Below are 27485 nucleotides of genomic sequence, written 5' to 3'. Positions count from 1 at the left end.
GGACGCACGCCACCGCTACCGTTGAGAGATCAGCGGCGCCAGTCGCTGATCTCCCGACGGTTGCTGCGGGTCATCTCCGGGCGCACGGGCGTCAGCAGCAACGCAGCCAGGAGATGATCGGCTAACGGTACCCAGGGTCCAGAGGAGAGGAGACTCCTCTGGACCCTGGGTACCATAAATGTGTAAAAAATAGAATTAAAATAAAAAAAGAGTGATTTACTCACCTTCCGACGGCCTCTGGACTTTTTTTCTCCTCTCCACGCTCCCGGCATCTTCCGTTCCCAGTAAGGCTTTGCACCAAAGACCACTGATGACGTTGCGCTCTCGCGAGAGTGACGTCAGCAGCGGTCTTAGGCGCAAAGCATTACTGGGAACGGAAGATGCCGGGAGCGTGTAGAGCAGGGTTCCCCAACTCCAGTCCTCAAGGCCCACCAACAGATTATGTTTTCAGGATTTCCTTTGCATTGCACAGGTGATGCAATTATCACCCGAGCAATACTCAGGAAATCCTGAAAACATGATCTGTTGCTGGGCCTTGAGGACTGGAGTTGGGGAACCCTGGTCTAGAGGAGGGACAAAGTCCGGGGGCCATCGGATGGTGAGTATATCACTTTTTTATTTTAATCTCCCGCTGGCCATATTCTAGAGTGCCCGATGCTTTAGAATTGGGCCAGCAGCTAGTTTATTAATAACTTAGGATATCGTCCATTCTGTAGGAACCCCTGCATAAGGATTCCCGATTCCTTCACGAAATCCTGATCGTCTGTGTAATTTTCACGAACCCTCCAATACTGGCCATATGGAATATTCTTAATCCATCTGGGGAGGAGCCCATTATTGAACCTGAGATAACTGGGTTTGAAATATGTGACGAGGACATTTTTAGATTGTGTATGGTAAAACATTTTGTAGGTGATTAGGTGGTTGCATTACTTTGAAATGTAATTATTTTTAGTCCCTATATTTTATCATTACATTGTTATATTTTACTTATTTTCAAATTTGCATTTTGTATATTCTATATTTTATATGACTTTTTTGATTTTTTGTTTTTAGTTTTTGGTTTTAATTGCTGCATTTCTGATCGCTGACCGCAGGTATACAAAGGGTTAATCGACATCATTGAATGCTTCCATCTTATTCGTCATTACTCCTATTTAATGTGTCGCTTCCTCCACGGTCTGTAAATCCACCTGAGGAAGGTGGCGGTCCGCTGCCAAAACACGTAGTGGTTTTAGAAAAGGTTTGTTCACCACTAACCTATTGCAGTGTGCCCTATAAGAGCCTTAGTGCTTCTCAAATTGACCACATCCATATTTTTTTTTCCAAAAAAAGTTGATATTCCCCTTGAGGGATTGTGGCTGGAGCAGCTTGGGGCCATAGAGAGTATCTCCAGGCATCAGGACCTGGAGTGACGTCACATCCTGTGAAGTGGTAACACGTGACCGGATCTTGGACCCGCGTGACCAGACCAGGAAGCACAGGGGCGGTCACGGAGCAACACAGCGAGAGTGCACAAAGACGCCCGCTACCGAGGTTGTGTAGGGGTGCACAACCCTCCAGGTGAGAGCCTAATCTCCCCACCTTTCATTGAAATATCGCCACTAGACCGCCAGGTGCTTTGCATGCTGCGCTCTTCCATGTTCATTGTCTTACAATAGCCTGCGCTTGTCAAGGAGTAGAATTGTATCACCTGTTTATCGCACATTGCGAAGTAATCAGACCCTTTTCCTCTGTCCTACAGAGTAATCAGACCCTTCACCTCCATCCTAGGGCATAATCAGACCCTTCTCCTCCATCCTACGGAGTAATAAGACCCTTCTCCATCCTAAGGAGGGTTCAGTCGCCACAGAGATACTGCACTTCACTCAGAGGTGTGGCACCCCATTCTCAGGAAAGGAGGGGCACCTCACAAGACTAACACCTGCACCCAACACACACCCTATAGCAGCAGGGAACCATGGATGTACACTACGGGAGCATGATCTCAACCCTGCCTGGGTAGTAAAGGGTGTTGGGAGGTGGGTGGAGCAGTGCAGTTCAGTGAGAATGTGAGGATAAAGTAAAAGTAACAGACCTGTGGTGAAGCAGCTCCCTGTCAGGAGGAGCTGCTGGAAGGAAAGAGACAGAGGGAAGCTCCTGGAGAGGAGAAGGAATCCTACAGGCATGGCACAGCGACTATACTGTCCGTGGGGCTCATTCCACGCCGATTAACGTTGTTTGGAGGGATCAGGTCGCAGTGGGATACCAACCCCTAGCCTAGTGGAGATACCATCAGACTCAACTAGCAAGCCGGAGGTAGAAGCACCAATAGGTACCTTAGCCACAAGCCACAGTTATCTTCTCCGGAAAGGCAGCCATAAGGGAGCAAGGGAACGCAACGAGGACGTTACCCAACAAGGTCTGCTGCTGGCCTGGGACACTGACTGGGAGGTGTTGGGAAGGAAGAGTAGAGAAGCCAGCACAGTGAGACGGCCAGGAAAGGCACACACTGAAGGGAGTCCTGGGAAGGTGGATCCTGATCTACCTGGGAGTTCACTGGACCCCTCACCTGGAGGACGCGGCACCAAGCGGGCATCTGTGTGCACCAGAACTGCGAGTAAATCTTTGGAACTGCACCCAGCTGTGTCCTCTGCATTCTTCCTGCGTCACCTACTAAGCACTGCTACATCTCTTGCTAAATAGTACATCACCATCACCTTCTACATCTTACGTCTGCCCTGGGACAAAGCTCTGCCTGTGGAGATCTGGACCAACTCTGCTGCATCAACAACTGTCCCAGAGGATATGCTCTGCAGCACTGGTCACCTCTGACCAAAAATCACAGGTGGCCTCCGAACATTTTATCACAAACTTATTACAAACTTTAGAAACTCCTTATTTTTCTCCTTTAAATTTCCCCTTTTATTGGACGCCCAGGGCCACGGACTGGGTCACTGCTGCCGTGACCCATCCCCTTTAAGAACCGGCCCGGTTCCGAGGATCCCCACGGCCCCTTGGGGCGCTCCACCATCAGACCCTTCTTCTCCATCCTAAGGAGTAATCAGACCCTTCTCCTCCGTCCTAAGGAGTAATCAGACCCTTGTCCTCCATCCTAAGGAGTAATCAGACCCTTCTACTCCATCCTAAGGCCTGTTTCACACATCCGTTTTTTTGCATCCGCATGCATCCGTCAAAGTGTGAAAAAACGGATCCGTTTACATTTTGCCACAAACGGATCCGTTTTTTTGACGGATCCGCGGTAGCAGCTAATGGAAGTCTATGGGACGAAAAAACGGATCCTCCAAAAAAATGGCGGATCCGTTTAACGGAAAACGACGGATTTAGATGGATTTTAAAAAAGGGAATTGCGATCCAGGCCTAAGGAGTAATCAGACCCTTCTCCTCCATCCTAAGCAGTAATCAGATCCTTCTCCTTCAACCTAAGGAGTAATCAGACCCTTCTCCTCCGTCCTAAGGAGTAATCAGACACTTCTCCTCCGTCCTAAGGAGTAATCAGACCTTTCTCCATCCTAAGGAGTAATCAGACCCTTCTCCTCCGTCCTAAGGAGTAATCAGACTCTTCTCCTCCATCCTAAGGAGTAATCAGACCCTTCTCCTCCGTCCTAAGGAGTAATCAGACCCTTTTCCTCCATCCTAAGGAGTAAACGGACCCTTCTCCTCCGTCCTAAGGAGTAATCGGACTCTTCTCCTCCGTCCTAAGGAGTAATCGGACTCTTCTCCTCCGTCCTAAGGAGTAATCAGACCCTTCTCCTCCGTCCTAAGAAGTAATCAGACCCTTCTCCTCCGTCCTGAGGAGTAATCAGACCCTTCTCCTCCGTCCTAAGGAGTAATCAGACACTTCTCCTCCGTCCTAAGGAGTAATCAGACCTTTCTCCATCCTAAGGAGTAATCAGACCCTTCTCCTCCGTCCTAAGGAGTAATCAGACTCTTCTCCTCCATCCTAAGGAGTAATCAGACCCTTCTCCTCCGTCCTAAGGAGTAATCAGACCCTTCTCCTCCATCCTAAGGAGTAAACGGACCCTTCTCCTCCGTCCTAAGGAGTAATCGGACTCTTCTCCTCCGTCCTAAGGAGTAATCGGACTCTTCTCCTCCGTCCTAAGGAGTAATCAGACCCTTCTCCTCCGTCCTAAGAAGTAATCAGACCCTTCTCCTCCGTCCTGAGGAGTAATCAGACCCTTCTCCTCCGTCCTAAGGAGTAATCAGACTCTTCTCCTCCGTCCTAAGGAGTAATCAGACCCTTCTCCTCCGTCCTAAGGAGTAATCAGACCCTTCTCCTCCGTCCTAAGGAGTAATCAGACCCTTCTCCTCCGTCCTAAGGAGTAATCAGACCCTTCTCCTCCGTCCTAAGGAGTAATCAGACCCTTCTCCTCCGTCCTAAGGAGTAATCAGACCCTTCTCCTCCATCCTATGGAGTAATCAGACCCTCTTCCTCCGTTCTAGGGACTGATCAGACCCTTCTCCTCCGTCCCATCACCTACATGATAATTACTGTAGGGAGCAGAGTGGATTCAGCCTCCGCTCCTCCTGACAACGTGTATAGATATCCGGGATTCACCGTGGCGCCTCGGGCGTTGTTAGCTCATTAGCCCAGAACAGAGCTGACAAGTCGTCTACTGATAACAGAGATATAGAAATAGTATTATCACTGCTGCTATAAAAACACCTGAGCGATGGAGGCGGAGGGGAAACGTCTGACCTGGAGGATCCTGCCGAGCCTGAAATCCCACAATATTACCATGACATGGTGTCTAAACAGCGCCATAAAATGCCGAAATAATGTCGGTGTACGACGCAGAAATAATACTAATATATGGTGTCAAAGTAACAGCGCCAGACAATGCCTGAGTAATAACAGTATATGAGGCAGAAATAATACTAATATACAGCATGGAAGTAGGAAGAACATGTAGGGGAGAATAAACAATTCTGCTGTAATGTGTGCAAATAATGGTGCCATTCAGCATGGTGGCTCAGTGGCTAGCACACTGGCTCAGTGGTTAGCATAATGGCTCAGTGGTTAGCTTGCTGGTTCAGTGATTAGCACACTGGCTCAGTGGTTAGCACGCTGGCTCAGTGGTTAGCATGCTGGCTCAGTGGTTAGCACGCTGGCTCAGTGGTTAGCACACTGGCTCAGTGGTGTGGTTAGCACACTGGCTCAGTGGTTAGCACACTGGCTCAGTTGTTAGCACACTGGCTCAGTGGTTAGCACACTGGCTCAGTGGTTAGCACACTGGCTCAGTGGTTAGCACACTGGCTCAGTGGTTAGCTTGCTGGTTCAGTGGTTAGCACACTGGCTCAGTGGTTAGGCCACTGGTTCAGTGGTTAGCATGCTGGCTCAGTGGTTAGCACACTGGCTCAGTGGTTAGCACACTCAGCAATTAGTACACTGGCTCAGTGGTTAGCACACTGGCTCAGTTGTTAGCATACTGGCTCAGTGGTTAGCACACAGGCTCAGTGGTTAGCATAATGGCTCAGTGGTTAGCTTGCTGGCTCAGTGGTTAGCCCACTGGCTCAGTGGTTAGCCCACTGGTTCAGTGGTTAGCATGCTGGCTCAGTGGTTAGCACGCTGGCTCAGTGGTTAGCATAATGGCTCAGTGGTTAGCTTGCTGGTTCAGTGGTTAGCACACTGGCTCGGTTAGCACACTGGCTCAGTGGTTAGCATACTGGCTCAGTGGTTAGCACACTGGCTCAGTGGTTAGCATGCTGGCTCAGTGGTTAGCACACTCTCAGCAATTAGTACACTGGCTCGGTGGTTAGTTTGCTGGTTCAGTAGTACATTGGCTCAATAGTTAGCACACTGGCTCAGAAGTTAGTTAGCTGGTTCAGTAGTTAGTGCACTGGTTCAGTGGTTAGCACACTGGCTCAATGGTTAGCACTGTTGCCTAGCAAGCGGTGAGTTCAATTCCCACCAAAGATGACATCTGCAAGGAGTTTGCGTGGGTTTCCTCCGGGTTCTCTGGTTTCCTGCCTCTCTCCAAAGACTGATAGGGAATCTAGGTTGTGAGTCCCAATGGGGACAGCAATGATGTTTGTACAGCGCTGCTGAATATGAGGGCGCTATATAAGCGAGTAAAATAAATAAATTCATTGCACATATAATCCGACCATAGAGTGTCTAAATTGCAGTGCTGCTTACTGTCTGAGCAGAACTACAAAGTGAACCGGAATAATAGTGATACATAGTGTACATAACGTATAGGGCCAAGGGCTCTCAGGATATAATGCATAAAACGATTTATTAAGACTGACCGCACTGACGGCTTTAATGAAGAATTCATTAAGGGTGAATGACACGATAAATTTGGCGCATCTTCTCACTGGCGGGCTCCTCACCAGTCGTGGACTGGAGTAAAGTTTCTGGTTTATAAATCGTGGCCGCTATTGGATGCATTTGACGGGTGGTAGTCCTGCTGCAGCTTTGCCCGTTTGGCAGAACTTTTACGCAACTGCGCATTTTGCAAACATATTGACACTTTGATATAAAGCGTTTTATGCCAGTTTTCTGGTGTGAAAAGCTGTGGTGAATTGGGGCCAAAGTGTCTAAATAATAGTGACATACAATGCTCAGAATATCAAGGAGAAGCAAAACAGTGCCAAATAATAGTACCATACAATGCCTACCTAATCCCACCACAAAGTGCTACATGATAAATAATACTACAGTGTACAAATAACCGTGCCGTACAATACTTGGCAAAACACCAAGAAGAGACAAAATAATACAGTGTGCAAATAATACCATAATAGCACTATACCAACATATACTGTGGTGAAATGATGAAACACAAAGAAAAAACACAGTATGACAAACGTGCAAAAATACCCTGTTGTAAAAAATATAACAATAGACAGCAAGTGCTAGAAAAAAGATGATAACAAAAACAGAGTATTTAGTTGATACGTTTTTTGCAAAAAATGTATACTAAGCCACTCCGCCAACGTCACGGTATACCCATCTTGCAGCAGTCCTATCTAATGTATTTAAAACCTGATCATGTGAACAGTACCTATATGAGCAAGATTCAGAAAGGCGCTTCCTGATGTGGACTCGCTGTGCAAGACGGCTCTTTATGTGCATGTCTCACAAGAGAGAGGCGGGAATCTCGCAAAGGTTGCATAAGCAAGAAACTAATAGATTAAAAACACATGAAGACATGCACAAAAGTGAACATGTCGGTTGGACAGTGTTCACACCACCCAAAGACTGAAACACAAAGAAAAAACACAGTATGACAAACGTGTAAAAATACTCTGCTGTAAGAATAATATAACAGTAGACAGCAAGTGTTAGTAAAAAATGATAACAAAAACAGGGTATTTAGTTGATACGTTTTTTCTTTGTGTTTCAGCCTTTGGGTGGTGTGAACACTGTCCTACCGACCTGTTCACTTTTGTGCATGTCTCATGTGTTTTTAATCTATTAGTTTCTTGCTTATACAAGGTTTGGGAGATTCCCGCCCCTCTCTTGTGAGACATGCACATAAAGAGCCGTCTTGCACAGTGTGCCCACATCTGGCAGCGCTTTTCTGAATCCTGCTCATGTAGGTACTGTTCACATGATCAGGTTTAAATACATTAGATAGGACTGCTCCGAGATGGGTATACCGTGACGTTGGGAGTGGCTTAGTATACATTTTCTGCAAAAAATCATCTTTTTACTAGCACTTGCTGTCTACTGTTATATATTTTTTACAACAGGGTATTTTTGCACGTTTGTCATACTGTGTTTTTTCTTTGTGTTTCAGTCTTTGGGTGGTGTGAACACCGTCATACTGACCTGTTCACTTTTGTGCATGTCTCATGTAGTGAAATGATGGTGCGTAAATAATATCGTTAGACAGTGCCTAAATATAACTGCTAAACAGTACGTAAATAATACCACCGGACAGTGCGAAAATGATACCGGTAGACAGTGCTTAAATAATATAACTAACCATTGACGAAATAATACTGCTAGACAGTATCTAAATAAAACCGCTAGGGTGCCTAAATAATGCATATAATCACTGCCTAAATAATACTGATTGACAATGTCTTACAAATACTATTAGTCACTGCCTAAATAATACCGCTACACACTGCCTAAATAATACTGCAAAACAGTGTCTAAATAATATTGCTACACAGTGCATAAATAATGCAGCTAGACAATATCTTCATATTACCGATAGACACTGCCTAAATAATACTGCCTGACAATGTCTTTATAATACTGTTAGTTAGTGTGCAAATAATACTGCTAGACAGTGCGAGAATAATACTGCTAGACAGTGCAAGAATAATACTGCTAGACAGTGCGACAATAATACTGCTAGACAGTGCGAGAATAATACTGCTAGACAGTGCGGAATAATACTGCTAGACAGTGCGGAATAATACTGCTAGACAGTGCGGAATAATACTGCTAGACAGGACACAAATAATACTGCTAGACAGTGTGTAAAAAATACTGCCTGACAATGTCTTAATAATACAACTAGTCAATGCCTCAATCAGGAATGAAGAATTTTTTTCTTCCAGGGGCTATTTGAATATTTATTCCATCATTTGGGGCCATACAAAATTATCAACTTGCAAATGATCCTGTATTATTTGGTCAAACATTTAATTATCTCCCCCTAATGTGACGGCTGGAGATGTTTCAGCTCTTTCCAGAGATGCTGAGTAGGATTCAGGTCGGGGCTCATAGAGGCCACTTCAGAAGAGTGCAATGCCCCTTGCTCTATAACGTACCGCCACGACCTCCGTGCTACTTATGCTGCCATGTGGGTTGGCTCCTGAGCCGATATTGATTTTTATGTAGAACGAGGAGCTGGAGGCAGCACAGCTTTCTGGGGATTTGGGAGACTCTGGCAGTGACGGAATGGAGGTTTTATGCGGGTATTACCAGCCCTGGGTCTGGGGACATACATATCGCCCTCACTGCAGAGTGCCCAATAGCCAGTACACGGCAAGGCAGCCTTTCTGGCAACTACTTATCTGGTGTAGTTCCCTGACTGACCTGAGGGTAAGGGGGGGGTCGATAGAGAGCTGCAAGTTCCAAAACCAGAACTGAAGGTGGAAATAAAAGTTGTGGGTGGTTATATGACCCATGACCACTAATAAATAATACATTTGTGAAAAGCAGTGAGATATAATAAATCCCTGAAAACCCTGGGCAACAACACACCCCCAGTTTGTGATAGCTTCCACAGTCAGGTAATCTACCTGTAGACGGTGCAGGGCGGTGTAATGCATCTCGCGACATATTTTTACACCAACCAGTAAGGCCGGGGTCACACTACAGAGACACACGGACGAGCGAGAGGCGTGAAAACCAGGCATTGCACACGGACCACACGTGTGACCTGCGAGAAATACGCAGCCGGTGTCCTTTAGAAAAGCCGGCAATTCAGTGCGCGATACAGTAAACTCACACTGACAGGTTTAATAAAGAAACGAAAGAATAGATATATACACATAGAATACATATATATATAAATATATACACACACACACATGTCATTGTTATATGTCCCTGACTAATAATTAGATGAGGGTTTGTGTGTAAAATTTAGGACGTTTAGGTGTTAAATTAAGGGGTTTATTCGTTGGAAAAAAATGTGTGGGCTCCTGCGGCAAAACCGCAACCAGAGAGGTAAAGCAGGTGAGTGAGGGCAGATATTAATAGCCTTGAGAGGGACCTTTGTTTTTGGCCCCCCCCGGCTACAAAAGATGACATTAACCCATTAATATTAACCCATTAGCCACCACAACAGGGCAATGGGAATAGAGAGGATAAGTGCCAGAAAAGGCGGATCTTATAGACGCGCCTTTTCTGGGGTTTCTGGGGGGGCCAAAAACAATGGTCCCTCTCAAGGCTATTAAAATCTGCCCTCACTCACCTGCTTTACCTCTCTGGTTGCGGGTTGGCCGCGGGAGCCCACGCATTTTTTCCAACGAATATACATTATACCCATTTGACAACACAGGGTATATTCTCTTGATAATTGTGTGTAAGCTTTCTATGTTCTTGATTTATTGCACACTGACTTATATTTCTGATTTATGACGCATCAACTTGTGCTGAAACCAAAGCATTTATGCACTATCTAATTTTTCTGGAGCCTATAAATTTGAGGCATCTCCCTTATGATTGCATCATTTATATCTAACATGGGTCCTGTTAATTTCAGTATTTTTTATATGTTCCATCTATAGGTGCGTCCGACGCCATAGATAAATGCATGATTATATATGCAGATTTTTTCATGTGTGCGTATTCAATCATACGCTTTGGATGCGATACTCTATTGAGCGTGGATGCACAATTGTCATTATATAAATATGTATGCGTTTGCATGTGCCGAATTTCACACATGCTTCTTAGAGGTGATAATTGATCGGGTGCCTATGCGCTATTGATACAAAAAATGTGTCGATGTTTACAGACCATTATACATATATTTTGGATGCGATAGTTCAACTGGCATTCATGCATTTCTTAGTAATATTCTCATTTATGGGTTGTAATTTACATATGTGTATAAATTAATAAATACTGCTTATCTTTGCACAATTTGTGTTTCATTTAGAAAGAATTACTATTTAGCATTCATGTATATTCAGACTCATTTGTGTAGCATTCAGCGCTCACTTTTTGACATGTGTTGCGGCGATTGACCATTTATCTCTTACGCTGCTCCAAGTTTAATTTCAGTTCAAGTGCTGTCAATATTATCTTTGCGCAGGCACTTAAATAAATATATGATCTGGCGCACAAGTTGTATATTTTTGCACAGCAGTGTTTGGACATCTGCGCAAGCGTAAAGTATTTTGGTTTCCACGCATGCGTCATCCAAGTATCTGTGTAAACTTCATTGCCACCCTGTCTAATATTGACAAGATGGCTGCAGTTGTAATAGCATCTCACCGCCTCACTCCAGCAAGGCTGTTTCCGCGCATGCGCGGTTTGATCATCTCACCTAACTTTATTGTTAGACGCTGATATTGACAAGATGGCCGCGGTTGTAATTACATCTCGCCGCTTCACTCCAGCAAGATTGTTTCCGCGCATGCGCGGTTTGATCATCTCACCTAACTTTATTGTTAGACGCTGATATTGACAAGATGGCCGCGGTTGTAATTACATCTCGCCGCTTCACTCCAGCAAGATTGTTTCCGCGCATGCGCGGTTTGATCACCTTATACAACTTTATTGTTAGACGCTGTAACATTGACAAGATGGCCGCAGCCGTGCGAATCTCCTGCCGCCTCACTCCAGTAAGGTTTCTTAATTTAATTATATTTCACCTGCATCTATGGTGTATATATGTGTTCCCATCATATAGGCAAGTCGCTTTGTTTTCTTGTTTCATGCCATACATTTTTTGACCAGCCTTTGGTGAACCCCCTCTATTTAGCGGTGCCCTCCATCTTGTTTTTTCATGCAATCCGACACCCCAGAAAAGGCGCATCTATAAGATGCGCCTTTTCTGGCACTTATCCTCTCTATTCCCATTGCCCTGTAGTGGTGGCTAATGGGTTAATATTAATGGGTTAATGTCATCTTACAATTGGAGGGTGACATTAAGTCGATTAATAATGGAGAGGTGTCAATTAGACACCGATCCATTATTAACCCTAGACTATGAAAGGGTTAAAAAACACACACAAGACATTAATGAAAAATTCATTTAATGAAATAAAGACACCAAGTTTTTGACAAGATTTATTGCTCTGGTAATCCAAAAATAAACCATCAACCTGTAACAAAAATAAAACAAAAAAGCAACCATATCCTTACCTCTCCGCTGCTCAGTCAGGTCCCCAGCTGCAATCTATCAGAAAGGGTTAAGTGGTTTACACATGAACCGGTGCTAATGCAACCAGCCCCATGTAAACCACTGCCAGAATGAATTATTTAATCTCTGCGCAGCCTTCCTGGCTGCCCAGAGATTAACTAATTACCATGGGAAAGTTTCTGCATTTTTTCCCACACTCATTAGTTCACTTCAGGTCAGCCAGGGGACTCCGCGCAGCCTCAGTGACGTCAGCGGGAGTCCCTGGCTGACCTGAGGTGAACTGATGAGCGTGGGAAAAAAGTCAGAAACTTTCCCACGCTAATTAGTTCATCTCCAGGGAGCCATTGAGGCTGCGCAGAGCTGAACGAAGTCATTCTGAAGTAGTTTACAGTGGGGCTGGTCGCATTAACATTGGTCCTCATTGTAAACTATTTAACCCCTTGTGAAGGATTACAGCGTGGGACATGACTGAAAAGCGGAGAGGTAAGGATATTGTTGATTTTTTATGTTATATTTTTGCAGGTCATGGTTTTATTTTGGGATAGCAGAGTAATAAAAATTGGTCAAAAACTTGGTGTCTTTATTTCATTAAAATAATGCTTCATTAATGTCTGTGTGTGTTTTTTTTAACCGTTTAATAGTCTAGGGTTAATAATGGATAAGTGTCTAATTGACACCTCTCCATTATTAATCAGCTTAATGTCACCTTCCAATTGCAAGATGACATTAACCCATTAATATTAACCCATTAGCCACCACTACAGGGCAATGGGAATAGAGAGGATAAGTGCCAGAAAAGGCGGATCTTATAGACGCGCCTTTTCTGGGGGGGGGCAAAAACCATGGTCCCTCTCAAGGCTATTAAAATCTGCCTTCAATCACCTGCTTTACCTCTCTGGTTGCGGGTTTGCCGCGAGAGCCCACGCATTTTTTCCAACGAATTAACCCCTTAATTTAACACCTAGTCGTCTCAAATTTTACACACGAACCCTCATCTAATTATTAGTCAGGGACATATAAAAAAAATACATGAAATGAAATGGTTTACTGTATGTAACCATGTGTCATTTCATGTCGGGTTGGGGAATGATTTTACAGAAGCCGGCAATTGATTTTGCGGCTATTCTGCTATGTAGAACTCTATGAAATATAAATATATGTGTCCCAATGACATGTATATATATATATATATACACACATTCTATGTGTATATATCTATTCTTTCGTTTGGGATTAAACCTGTCATAGGGCTCCATTATATGTACATTTTGCAAGCCTGCGAGAAAATCTCGGCATATGGATTACATACGGATTACATACGGATGCTTACATGCGCAAAATATGCGCCCACACCTTGATTACGGATGACATACGGAGCACTATTTAGGGGACATTTCTCCATATTACGCATGGAAAGTACGGACCGTATTTTGCATCGGTTAGTGTGACCCCGGCCTTAAAATCCTAAATCCTCCCCTGCGGTTGCCCCTCTTATCCCCTCTATGATCACTCAGCAAAACAGTGAGCGCAGCTTTGGCTGTGAATAGAGGATGAGACCTGATGTAACACAATTATTGATGCCAGGTTTTCATATCTAACATCTTCTATGCTCTCTTTCCCTCCTCCTCCTCAGATCTGCGGCTCTGATGCCGCCCGGGTCGCTGTGCTAATGATGAGTGCGCTGGCAGTGCTTCTGAGGCCATCTGTGCCAGCCACACAAGTACATAATTGACATTACTTGCATTTTGGCACCGAGCTTTGCTAGAACCAATCTCACTGATACGACTATCACACGGGCTTTACACCACCCTCCTGGCACTGAGCTCACCTGGCAGCTCTAGGACTGAGACTTGGCAGTTCTTAAAGGGTTACATTATTTCCAGTGGAGACGATTTCCATAAAACACAATATTTCATGCGTGTGGATGGGCTGGCATCTGTGCGCCAACAACGTTGGAGGTTTATTACCGAGTGCGGCATAAAAATGTAAAATCAGCTTCAATTAACGGTTGTATGAGAGTGCGGATGTGTCTGTCCCCGAACATTAATCTCCTTATCGCTCACTTACCCAATGCCTCATCTTCGATTAGGTCTCAGCTAATCACCGCCTGTTACAACAAGCCAGCAAGAGCCAAAGACAAAAACAAACACTGAGACCTATGGGGGGCACACCGACCCTGTCAGAGCCGACACTTAGAGGGTGACTGTACTGTCATGCCATGGGTTACAGCGGTAACTCCACCAGTTATGCACTCTGAACACTCCTGGTTTGGCCATCTTCAGCTGAGTGAATGCTGCAGATATGTTATGCTATATTGGCATGCCCCTTTAAGAGTGTGGTCTACGCATTGACGGTAGAGTCGTTTTTCCACTCAGGGAAGGTGGAGATGCAGTTATACATAGGTAACAGTTCAACAACTTTATCCACAGTAGGAAAAGAGCTTGATGGCTACAGAGTTTTACAAGAAGCCACAGTTTGGTCAGTAGTAGTTACTACACAGCAGCTTGCTGGCAATCTCCTCAGCAGCACTTCCTTCACTCTACATTTTCTATGTCTCTCACCATGCAGTACAGCTCACACAGTGTTGAGCACAGTTCTCCTTACAGTCCACTTGTGGGTCTTCACTTGTTACTTGTTACCTGCATCACAGCCCCTCAGGCTCATGTATCAGTGCTCAGACTCCTCTGGCGCGACATTGCTCACAGTCAGAAATAAGCCTCTATGCTCCATTCCGCTATGGCATTCTCCCCCATACAATGGCTACTGGCTAATCTTCAGACACACTCATCATATCACCCCAAGATTAATCCGCTCTGTTTCCCTCTGTGGATGCTATCCTTGCCCTTTTTCTGTAAAGGCAGGACTTTCTCTTGTAGGTCAGCTGCTCTATTCCCTAGCGGATAAAAACACCAATAGGCAGCACAGACAGGAGCGCTTTACATGCTCTTTGGACCTTTTTAGTGTGTCGGGCACCAAATATAAGAAGTGTTACTCACCCCCACTTCCTAGCTAGCTATGATGCAAGCACTTTCTGTTGGTCTCCACAGCTTCTTCCTCCTCTTCCTCTTTGCTCCGTCTATGACCCTGACCTCTCTATTCCCTGTACTAGTGCTGCTGACCCCATGATACCCGATGGCTCTGCCATGTCACCAGTGCACAATGCCTTATCTCTTAAGGACACAGTGCAATCACTTTGGTTCTCACCATGTATACTGAGCGGCTTCCTGACTACTCATAGTTCACCCTGGGGCATTTCTTACATGTTTTGTATATTCAGCAGTCACTCACACCACACGTGCGCGGTGTCACTAGACCTGTTGTACGGTTATTGCAGCATTCACATAGCAATGTAACAGATATATACAGTATGCGGCCTGTATGGACTGACCCCTTTACCGTCTATTCTGATGTATGAATAGATTTGGGGCCTGGTCTGGGGGCTCTTCGGTTGAGAGGACAGCAAGATCACTCAGACTAACCTATTGGATCATGGCCCATGAGCTAGCGAAGAAATAGAGGATGGGTTCTGGACTCTGCACACAATTCCCCCTATCCATCCGCACTACTGAGCTCATGTGATGGACACCCAAGTGCACAGATCGTTACAAATACAGTACAGACATCAGCATTGCGTCCTGGAATGAGCTGTGTATCTGGGCATCCTGCTCATGACCAAAACACTTTTTAGCTATAAATAATGAAGGTTTCCATTCAATAAGAGATCTGAAAAACTGTGAGAAATCTATAGAGAAAGTATTGTGTAAAATTTTTCATGACATAAAATCCTTTTAATCTTGACTTTTATTGCTCTTGCACAGGTGTTCTCTGCTGTCCGTGTGTGCTTCTGTACTAGGATAACACTTCCTGTCACTTTTCTGTGTGTGCTGAGTACACTGGGCACAGGGTCAGCAGGCATCCTGGAGGCAGATAGGATCAGACCGTGGATGATAATGGGAGAGCAGCTGTCACAGAGCATGCTCATAACGCTCTCCTGCGCTTCACCCTGTGCACACTGCATATTCCGGACTCCCCTGGATTCCCAGATCCTGGTACTCGGCTCTGTATGATCTACGATACATTGCGTCTCCCCCTTTGTGGTGGATCGATGTCATTCGTGGAGCGGCTGCAGATCCTGTGATATCGTGTGATACAAAGTCCTCAGCGCCGGGACATAAAAATGTCACATATATTCAGATAGCGGCAAATAACATGAAGTTTCCGCCACAAGAGAGAATAAAAAGCGAGAGGTTTTATAACATGCGGTTAAGAGCCTGGAGCTCCCCGGCGAGATATCACCGACCCCCAGCAATTACTGGCCCCGCGACAGTCGCAGTCTCTGCAGACGATCCTTCTCCGAGCCGGAAAGCGACACGACGATCGGCTCCGATCACTGCATGTGCGGGAGAGGGACGATTCAAACATCACATTATTTTATGCAGATTTTTCTCATATATATATTTTCCCTTTTTTTGGAGTTTTGATGTCATCAGACCTTGAAGTGAACCAGTCCTTTCAAGTTACTTTTCAGAATTAGCTGTGGAGCGTGTACATGAGGAATAACACCATTTCTGGCTATTATGTGACTTATGCCGGTTTCCTCCCACATTCCAAAGACATACTGATAGGGAATTTAGATTGTGAGCCCCATCGAGGACAGTGATGATAATGTGTGCAAACTGTAAAGCGCTGCGGAATATGTTGGCGCTATATAAAAATAAAGATTATTATTATTATCCTGTATGTATTGCCTGTTTTCCCTTTTGCATGATCTCTCTTTGATTTTCAGTTGTCCCTGAGCTGTTGGGTGGAGACTATGATGTCTCTCATACACATCACACACAGACCTGAGGGATTCCAACTCTCATGTTTCTATGTAGCACATGTTGAGAAACAGCTGCATAGAAGAAACTATACTTCTGTAGTGAGCACTGCTGTCTCGACTCTGTTGTTCAGTGTCCCAGTACCAGGGGCTTCTTACCTGACCCTAACACTAGGGGTGCCCTAGCTCACTCTGTTCCCCGGATTCCTTCTGATGGTGAAGACGCCGGGGCCACGCACCATGCCTTAGCTCCTGAATCCGCCCACAGTCTGTACCCTTCCCCCAACCAGGGAAGAGGGGAGTAGTAGAGTACTGTACCAAGCAGACTTATAAGGTAATATGAACAGGATAACGAAAAATACCAAACATACAAATATACTCACACATATAATAAAGGAATGCACCGGGGAGTGGAGGATGGGGAAAAACAGTAGGAGAAAAGAGGGAATAGTCACACACTCAAAACCTAACAACAGTCACAGATAAATCCACCAAACGCCTTCTCCAATAACAACCAACAACAACCTCCAGCCATGCAGCACAAGCTACTCTGACAATGAGTGCTAGCCAGGACCCTGATTATATAGGAGATGGGAGTGGCTAACAGTGCACAGCTGACTTAATGCAGGAAAGCTTCCAGGAGCTCTCAACTGAGCAGATTAAAAGAAACCTGCATCAATTAATATCAAAGAGAAGTGCTTCCAATCCATGCAGGAGTAGGAGAAATCAGACGCTGCAGTCTTTTGGCTCCTTTCTGTCACAGTAAACTTGTGACAAGTTTAACTGCTAATCCAGCACTTGGGGATAAACATACTAGAAAACAGCAGCTGCATGGAGGAGAATACACAGCAATAGCTAGCAGTGTAGTGAATCCAGCTTTGTGGATAGAAAAACACTTACAGAAAGAAAGATCATCTGATATAGAAACATGGCTATGACATAAATGGAATTGTAATGGTAAAATTCTTGCTAAAAAAATTATATATATTTCACTTAGTTTCTACATGACCGTTGTTTATGTGCTATTGTTATACGGCAACACTGAGCAGTGTTGCAGTGAATCCATCTCTGGAGTGAGAAAAACACTTATTACAAAGTAGCAGCATGGGAGAAATTATTTTACCATAGCATTGAGCAGCATAACTGTGAATAGTTTAGATGTGAGATAAAACACTTACTAGAAAGTAGCAGCACCTCTGTTTGTCTCTGCCTATTTCTGTCTCACTGCTCTTCCCTCCTCCCCTCCCCATATACATTAATAGATGGGTTTAAACTTCCTTCTCAGTGAGTTGATAATCCGCCTTCTTTTGAGCAAATAGATTTTTTTAGGGAATGATTAGTTCAGGAGGCAGGAGAGGAGAAGTTTCTCATACAAGGAGAAAGATGTAATTTTCTCTTAAAAGACATGTAACAAAATTTCTTATCTGCAATTGTTCTGTTCTTTTCTGCAAAGTTTGTTAAATCAACAGTAATAGAATTGAATCTCGTTTTTCTAGCTTTATATCTTTTTACTGGATTCCAATCCATCATCAGAAACTTCACCTGACATTTCCCTTTACTATTTCTTCATTTGTTTTGTTATTTTTCTTTCTATTCCTCTTGATTCTTAGTCTTAGTTTACTTGTAATATTTTCTTTTCGTTTTTTTGCTGTTTTTACTATGCTTATGCATCACTTAGCACAGAAAGGCTTCTTACTAATAATTTTCGGCTACATTCACACACTGCGCTCTGTGCAGTTTCGGGGAGGTTGCACATACATACGCGCATACTGCTCTCTCCCTTGAAGTCTATGGGAGTTATGGGGACGGTGGAGCCAGCAGTGTTGGTCCGGTGACCGGACGGCTCTCACACTGGCACTTAGACTATATTCATTAATGGTCGCATTGTCCGTCCGGTTGTTGGAGGGCGATCAGCCGCAGTTTACACACTGTCGATCCCTCATAGCCCATGGGGATCACTCGGCCCTACACCGGCCCCTTATACTGTGGAGGATGCAGGTTGTCACACTTTTGGAGACGCGGCCTTCTCTGCTCCGTACCTCGGCATTTATGGCCCGTATGATTGCCCCATGATTCATTTCTGCATTATTTCCAATTCTCCGTAGTTACCAAAGTGCAAGAAAAGCAAAGGTCCTTCAAGGTCATCCGATTACTTATTATCTAGGGTGCCTTGAAAGCAGAGGACACCTTAGCGGTCCCCGCCGACCCGTCCCACCGATCAGTCATTGCTTGATAATCTCCTAGTGAGCACTATTGATCCCAATCACAACAATGAGCATTGGCAGAGCGCCCAGGCACTAGGGGCTTCTTCCCTTACACCAGGGTCCAAGCGATGGCTACAGCATTGGTGTCACATCCTATATGAATTCTGCTGCCAGCACCTGTGTTGGGGGGAGGCATACTGGACAACTGCATGGAGCCCACAAACCAATAGGGGCCCCCAGCAATTACATGCAGGATCTGCATTGATAATAGCAGCCGTGCTGAGGATAAAACTGTAGCGCTATTGGGGACCTCATGGTCATGTGATGAAAGGTCCTGTACCCTGGGGGGGTCCTAGAGGAACTGGACAGCAAGAGACCGATGGTAAGTCCTCTATAGTGTGTGATCTGTCTATACATGTCTGTGAGAGGTATCTATATACACGTGTGTGTGTGTGGTATGTATATATACAGTATATGTATGTGCGCTGTGTATATGTATGTGTTCTGAGTATGTGTGTATACGTGTGAGTATGCTTGTGATCTGTACAGATACATATGTACAGTTGTGTTCGAAAGTTTACATACCCCAGCAGAATTTTTGCTTTCTTGGCCTTTTTTCAGAGAATATGAATGATAACACCAAACTTTTCCTCCACTCATGGTTAGTGGTTGGGTGAAGCCATTTATTGTCAGACTACTGTGTTTTCTCTTTTTTTCATAATGACAGCCCAAAACATCCAGATGACCCTGATCAAAAGTTCACACACCCTGGCGATTTTGGTCTGATAACATGCACAGAAGTTGACACAATGGGTTTGATGGCTACTAAAGGTAACATCCTCACCTGTTACCTGTTCGCTTGTAATCAGTGTGTGCATAAAAGCTGAGTATCTGGGATCCAGACAGACTCTTGCATCTTTCATCCAGCCACTGACGTTTCTGGATTGTGAGTCATGGGAAAAGCAAAAGAATTGTCAATGGATCTACGGGAAAAGGTAGTTGAACTGTATAAAACAGGAAAGCGATACAAAAAGATTTCCAAGGAATTGATAATGCCAGTCAGCAGCGTCCTAACTGTGATTAACAGATGGAAAATCAGGGGCTCTGTAAAAACAAAACCACTGTCAGGTAGAGCAACAAAAATATCGTCCACAACTGCCAGGAAAACTGCTCGGGATGCAAAGAAAAACTCAAAAATAGCATCAGCTGAAATACTGGACTCTCTGAAAACTAGCCTTGTGGCTATTTCAAGATGCACAATAAGGAGGCACTGGAAGAATAATGGGCGGCATGGTCGAGTCGCGGGCATGTAGCATGATAAATAACGCCCTTAGATGTGCATGTTAGAAGAATAAGAATTTTATACGCCTTCAAGCCATCAGAGTTTGCATAAAGTGCATGGAATAAATCCCCTCCTGAATTCCTTCATGGAATGTACCTGTTTAGCCCTTGGCGTGAATTTACTGGTAACATTGAAAAACATTGGTCAGTTCTTCAAACGGACACGATCTTGGGTAATTTTTTGCCAGCAAGACCTTTAATCACAGCCAAGAGATCGGAAAATTTACGAGACCTATTGGTGCGGAGTCACTATTCGCCAAGGGCTAAACAGGTCGATTGTACATTCCATGAAGGAATTCATCAGGGGATCTCTTCCATGCACATTCTGTTTAGCCTGTACAAAAGTAAGGAGTTCAAAAACTCGGATGGCTCGAAGACATAAAATTCTTCATCATCTAACATGTACATCTAAGGGCGTTATTTATCATGCTACATGCCCATGTAACTATATTTATGTGGGTATGACTACCCAAGAGTTAAAAATCAGAGTGAGAGAACATGTTAAAGACATAGATAAGGCGAAAAATTCTCAGAATCATGAGACTTTTAAAGGGAATCTGTCACCGGAAATTTGCGGGTTATGTAAATGCCCTGTGTCCGGTCCGCGGTGTTTCTTCTTTTCTCCACCCCATCCTTGGCCGCCATCCGCGATATTTTCCAGAATTAAGAGTAGTTCTCGATATTTTGTGCATGCGCAAAGCAATCTAGCCACGCGCAGTATGCTTTGCCCAACTGCGGGCAAAGCCGAAAATCATTACTGCGCATGCACCGGTGCACTATGTCCTGGAACACAGCGAAATACTTCCGGGACATAGTGCACCGGTGCATGCGCAGTAATGATTTCCGGCTTTGCCCGCAGTTGGGCAAAGCATACTGCGCGTGCAGAAGACAAGATTGCTTTGCGCACACGCGAAATATGGCAAACTACTCTAACTCTGGAAAATATCGCGGACGGCGGCCATGGATGGGGTGGAGAAAAGAATTAGAAAAAAACGCCCATCGGACCGGACACAGGGCATTTACATAGCCCGCAAATTTCCGGTGACAGATTCCCCTTAAAACTGTACCCAGACATTTAGGAATTATCATAATGGTGATTCCAGCAAGCTAAGAGTTATGGCTATTAACAAAGTCTCTGGGTCCGAGGGGAGGAGATCTATCCAGGGCCGCTGGATCTACCGTCTCAACACTGTGAATCCAATGGGTCTCAATGAAAATTTCGGCTTCAGTTCTTATTTGTGATATTGGTATCCTTTCACGATTTTTAGGGGTTGGATGGTTTATTTTATGTTATTTACATGCCTCATCTCGCTGTTTTTTAACCTTTTTCTTTCTGCATTGATCAGGACCCGGTTTACGCTCCGTTTTTCTCCTTTCTTCATCTGCACTTTGGAGATCAGCATGGATGGTGCATTGTCAAGACAGAATATTACTGCTTCATCATTGATATAAATGATAGTGTATTATATTCATACTTATTTTGTAAATCGTTCAACACATTATTTGCTGATTAGTAATTAAGCACTATTTGAGATTCTATTAAGGGGCCGTAGATAATATATAATGGTTGTATAACATTGAGTTTTGTAATGGACTTTGCCATATTCAGAAGTTTATTGGTTATTTTTTATTATTTTTTTTTTATTGGCACTCATGCAGATTTTCACTTTAAGCGCTTGTCACTTTATATTACAGGACGCAGTTGTTTTGATATTTCATCTGATATGCGCTCTCTTTATATCAGCTTGCCATCTTTAGCCGTGTATCGTTTACTGTTCTCATCATTGGCACATCTGCAGATTTTCACTTTATATTCTATGACAAAGTTGTGTGCTTTCTTTTATATGTGAATTGCATCATAATTTTAGTAACTGGCACTTTAAATTTTAGTCTTAGCTCTCTAAAATACCTTGTCGTCACTTACTCTGTGCATCAATATCACTTTTACACTTTGCATCACTTCGGTAATTCACACAGCGTTGATTGCAGGGCGATTCCTCCTGTGCGCATGCGCGGCTGGATGCTCCGTGACGCGGACACAGGGATGCATTGCGCAAGCGCCGTCTCCATGACGGCGGTTGTTGCTTGCGTTCCAGGCCGTGGAGTGGTGTATCCATTTTGGGATGGCTACCGTCTGCGCATGCGCTGATTTAGGAGAGTATAGCGTCTGTCTCATTAACCACCGCTGTTATCCAATCATTAGTTTTAATAACGAAGTGGATAGGCAGGTCGGCATTATTTAAGAGGTTCCATCCTTCCCCCCAACACACGCCTCCTGATGAAGTAGCAAACGAAACGTGCGTCAGGGCGATGTAGAGCACCCTGATTGATTTTTCAATTTTGTAAGCACTATGCTCTTTATTTTTATGCAGTTTTGTGATTGTGAATGCGCACTTATGAGTTCGGTATTTATTACTGCTCACTAGTTACTGTTTGGCTGGCCATTATCTATACTGAGTTTTTCATGTAAGTTAGGCTTTAGTGCTTAAAGTGACTTTAATTCTCAATAATTTGGCATTGTATTTTGTCTGATATATATTATATTGATACTGTGCTCCACTTGTTGTGCCTAGTGGTCTCTGTATTAGTTTGGATTTTAAAGACATTTCATCAATAAATCGTTGATTTTATTTGGAATCTACTCTGTTTTCTGGTGTTCATGTACAGTAAATGAGTTATTCCTGTTTTGTTGTAATTTGGGCCTTTGTGTAACACACTGATGTGTATGTACCGTGCAGTGTGTGTTATATACCGCTATATGTGTGCGCGTGTGAATCCACATTTATAAACACTGGCAGGACGAGAGTTCAACAAGTCGCCAATCACCTAACAAATGAGCAATATGAGTGATCGGATGGTTTATGCTGAAACCAAACTCCTTGTTCTCGGCAGCACATCGCCCGATGCACACTGCAGACGTGCTGCTGATAACATGATCCTGTACGGGGACATTGGGATCAGTGATCGTTCCGTGCCCGGCGTTCTTCGTCTGCCTGTGTAGAGGCCGGTAATACAAGTGCCGAAGATCATCTGCCGTAAATGGAACCTGAAGGTCCCTGTATGATGGCGCGATATGTTCACATTTGGGGCCCCACTTGTAATAGTTTCTCAGGGCCACATTTTATACTAAACCGGCCCTTGATACATTGACCTATAACATCGGCATTCATAGATCGTCACCAGAAAACCTTGGTCTTATCACCAAACCCAAAAATAAACTGTAGGGAGGACTATGGAAAAACTGTTACATCACCGTCCGGGGCAGTGCAGACCCCCGACATGGATCAGTGGAATTACAAGTTACAAGCGTGACAGCTTCGGGGGGTAAGTCGGTCAATTCTGCCCTAACAACAGGTCCAGGATCGTATTTATTTACTCCAGTTTAAGTAACTTATCCCAAACAAATCTCACCAGACCCACAAATGTAGAAGGTAGGGATCAGTAATGTAATGTATGTACACAGTGACTGCACCAGCAGAATAGTGACTGCAGCTCTGGGGTATAATACAGGAGGTAACTCAGGATCAGTAATGTAATGTATGTACACAGTGACTGCACCAGCAGAATAGTGAGTGCAGCTCTGGAGTATAATACAGGATGTAACTCAGGATCAGTAATGTATGTACACAGTGACTGCACCAGCAGAATAGTGAGTGCAGCTCTGGAGTATAATACAGGATGTAACGCAGGATCAGTAATGTAATGTATGTACACAGTGACTGCACCAGCAGAATAGTGAGTGCAGATCTGGGGTATAATACAGGAGGTAACTCAGGATCAGTAATGTAATGTATGCACACAGTGACTGCACCAGCAGAATAGTGAGTGCAGCTCTGGAGTATAATACAGGATGTAACTCAGGATCAGTAATGTAATGTATGCACACAGTGACTGCACCAGCAGAATAGTGAGTGCAGCTCTGGAGTATAATACAGGATGTAACTCAGGATCAGTAATGTAATGTATGTACACAGTGACTGCACCAGCAGAATAGTGAGTGCAGCTCTGGAGTATAATACAGGATGTAACTCAGGATCAGTAATGTAATGTATGCACACAGTGACTGCACCAGCAGAATAGTGAGTGCAGCTCTGGGGTATAATACAGGAGGTAACTCAGGGTCAGTAATGTATGTACACAGTGACTGCACCAGCAGAATAGGGAGTGCAGCTCTGGGGTATAATACAGGATGTAACTCAGGATCAGTAATGTAATGTATGTACACAGTGACTGCACCAGCAGAATAGTGAGTGCAGCTCTGGAGTACAACACAGGATGTAACGCAGGATCAGTAATGTAATGTATGTACACAGTGACTGCACCAGCAGAATAGTGAGTGCAGCTCTGGGGTATAATACAGGAGGTAACTCAGGATCAGTAATGTAATGTATGTACACAGTGACTGCTCCAGCAGAATAGTGAGTGCAGCTCTGGGGTATAATACAGGATGTAACTCAGGATCAGTAATGTAATGTATGTACACAGTGACTGCTCCAGCAGAATAGTGAGTGCAGCTCTGGGGTATAATACAGGAGGTAACTCAGGATCAGTAATGTAATGTATGTACACAGTGACTGCTCCAGCAGAATAGTGAGTGCAGCTCTGGGGTATAATAAAGGAGGTAACTCAGGATCAGTAATGTAATGTATGTACACAGTGACTGCTCCAGCAGAATAGTGAGTGCAGCTCTGGGGTATAATACAGGATGTAACTCAGGATCAGTAATGTAATGTATGTACACAGTGACTGCTCCAGCAGAATAGTGAGTGCAGCTCTGGGGTATAATACAGGAGGTAACTCAGGATCAGTAATGTAATGTATGTACACAGTGACTGCTCCAGCAGAATAGTGAGTGCAGCTCTGGGGTATAATAAAGGAGGTAACTCAGGATCAGTAATGTAATGTATGTACACAGTGACTACTCCAGCAGAATAGTGAGTGCAGCTCTGGGGTATAGTACAGGATGTATAAGGTAAGCATTACAGTAATATTAATAATGTAATGTGTGACATTGTGAGCGGAGGTGGAATGATCGTCTCTCTCTTTCCGGCTGTATTATGTAATCTTTCGCCTCTGCTCGATACTTCAGGCAGGATAAACTGCTCTTCTTTTCCCGGCTTCTCACATCTTGATGTTCTGATTGTTGAGAAGCTTTTAATTATTCATAGGCTGTGACGGGCGTCGGCGATGTAGGGGGCTGTGGATGCCCCATCATCGCTATTATCCCCCCTGTACCTCATAACGTTGCGTCTTGTGCAGACCTGGGTCAGATCTCCCTCTTTCTCCCCCGGTAGTTACAGGTGGCGTCGGGCTTCGCTGGCCCCACAATTCCCATTATCGTTCCCGGTATCGGCTTTCAGAGGCTTTTTATAGCTCCTCCTGGAAGCTGAATAGACATTTTCATCTCCGCACTTGTATCTCAATCAGTCATAGTCTTAAAGGGACGCGGTGACCTTGCAGTGCAAACATACAGGTCAAGTGGAATGTTTAATAGTTATCAGCGCAAAAAAACAGCACAATGCTCTGCGCGGATCACCGGATGGCACAATACCTGTATGGTCATGCACGACAATGACCCGTATGGAGCTGACCTCAATGACCTCCAGCTACAGGTTATTACAAGGCTCAGAATATTCAGCGCGGCGCTGACCCCAGAACAGCAGTATATGCACCGTGTGTCACTGAGCGCAATATCATACAAAAGGGGAAGCAGCAGCTCAGTCCCTCCTGTCACTATCAGCAGCAGCTCAGTCCCTCCTGTCACTATCAGCAGCAGCTCAGTCCCTACTGTCACTATCAGCAGCAGCTCAGTCCCTCCTGTCACTATCAGCAGCAGCGCAGTCCCTCCTGTCATTCCTGTCCCTGTCAGCAGCAGCTCAGTCCCTCCTGTCACTCCTGTCCCTGTCAGCAGCAGCTCAGTCCCTCCTGTCCCTGTCAGCAGCAGCTCAGTCCCTCCTGTCACTGTCAGCAGCAGCTCAGTCCCTCCTGATCCTGTCAGCACCAGAGCAGTCCCTCCTGTCATTCCAGCCCTTCTAACATAATGTAAGCGCCCTGTGCACTGGGAGTCAGTTGCAGTATATTTTAGCCCAGTTCCATCAGCAGTTCCTCCTGTCACTTCTACCTCACCAAAATTCTGTTAGTGTTCTGTGCAATAGATATCCACTGGCAGATTCCAAGAGTCCCATCATCTGTCCCTTCTTTCCAGCTCTGAACTAAATGTAAGTGTCCTGGGCACTGGGTATCAGCTACACGATTTCAGCACAGTCCCATCAGCAGCAACATCTGTCCTGCAAGCAAAACAGTCCTCCTGACGGCCATACAGTCCTTCTGATAGCCACACAGTCCTTCTGACGGTCATACAGTTCCCCTGACCGCGATAGTCCTCCTGACAGCCATACAGTCCTCCTGACAGTGGTACAGTCCTTCGAACGGTCATACAGTCTCCCGCCGGCCACAAAGTCCTCATGCCGGCCATACAGTCCCCCTGCCGGCCATACAGTCCCCCTGCCGGCCATACAGTCCCCCTGCCGGCCATACAGTCCCCCTGCCGGCCATACAGTCCCCCTGCCGGCCATACAGTCCCCCTGACAATCGTATAGTTCCCCTACACATTTGCCATTCAGACACCCTTCAAGAGCTGATCTCACCCATGTGCTCTCGGTGGTGCTGGCACATTACCCACCAGCAGCAGTGATGGGGGCTGCCCGGCTTTCCTGCTGCCCTCTGATGTCCCATACAGAACACAGTACAAAAAAGTTCCCCCCTCATGAGTGCGGCACTTACATATCAGATGTGGCCGGCTGGTACTGGTGACTTCTGCACAGGATGGAGTGGCCACAAGCCTGGCCCATCTCTACACATTCTCCCCCCAGAAGAGGGAGGACGATGGGAGATGTAGCAGCAGCAGAGTCCCGGGTGGAAGGACGGAGAGAGCGCTCTGCAGCCGCGATCCGGATCAGACGAAGCTGCGTCCTGTGCTGAGGCAGATCCTAATGATGAGAGGAGGAGAGAGGGAAGCGGCAGCCTGTGTGAGAGAGTGAGAGAGAGTGAGAGAGAGTGTGAGAGAGTGAGAGAGAGTGTGAGAGAGTGAGAGAGAGAGTGTGAGAGAGTGTGAGAGAGTGAGAGAGTGTGAGAGAGAGTGTCCGCCTCATCCTCCAACCATCATCATCATCAGGACCGAGAACAGGATGCGGCTCCGCACAGACCCCGTACACACCTGACACTGGCTCCGCACAGACCCCGTACACACCTGACACTGGCTCCGCAGTGACCCCGTACACACCTGACACTGGCCCCGCAGTGACCCCGTACACACCTGACACTGGCCCCGCAGTG

At 45.1% G+C, this 27485-nt stretch overlaps 1 protein-coding gene across 1 annotated transcript in view; it reads right to left on the bottom strand.

Moving 5' to 3' along the window:
* Positions 1-27214, bottom strand: part of PDE2A (phosphodiesterase 2A) — an 806220-nt gene extending 779006 nt beyond the window's left edge. Inside the window, exon 1 of the mRNA XM_073548493.1 lies at positions 26934-27214. Within this exon, the coding sequence (XP_073404594.1) occupies positions 26934-27001 (68 nt within the window). The 5' untranslated portion in view covers positions 27002-27214. The remainder of the gene's footprint in view (positions 1-26933) is intronic.
* Between the last annotated feature and the right edge of the window lie 271 nt (positions 27215-27485).

This window comes from Dendrobates tinctorius, unplaced genomic scaffold (genome assembly GCF_039654945.1).
Source record: "Dendrobates tinctorius isolate UK_male_01 unplaced genomic scaffold, ASM3965494v1 ptg000157l, whole genome shotgun sequence".
NCBI classification, from domain to species: Eukaryota; Metazoa; Chordata; class Amphibia; order Anura; family Dendrobatidae; genus Dendrobates; species Dendrobates tinctorius.
This window is presented reverse-complemented; position numbering and strand designations above follow the sequence as displayed.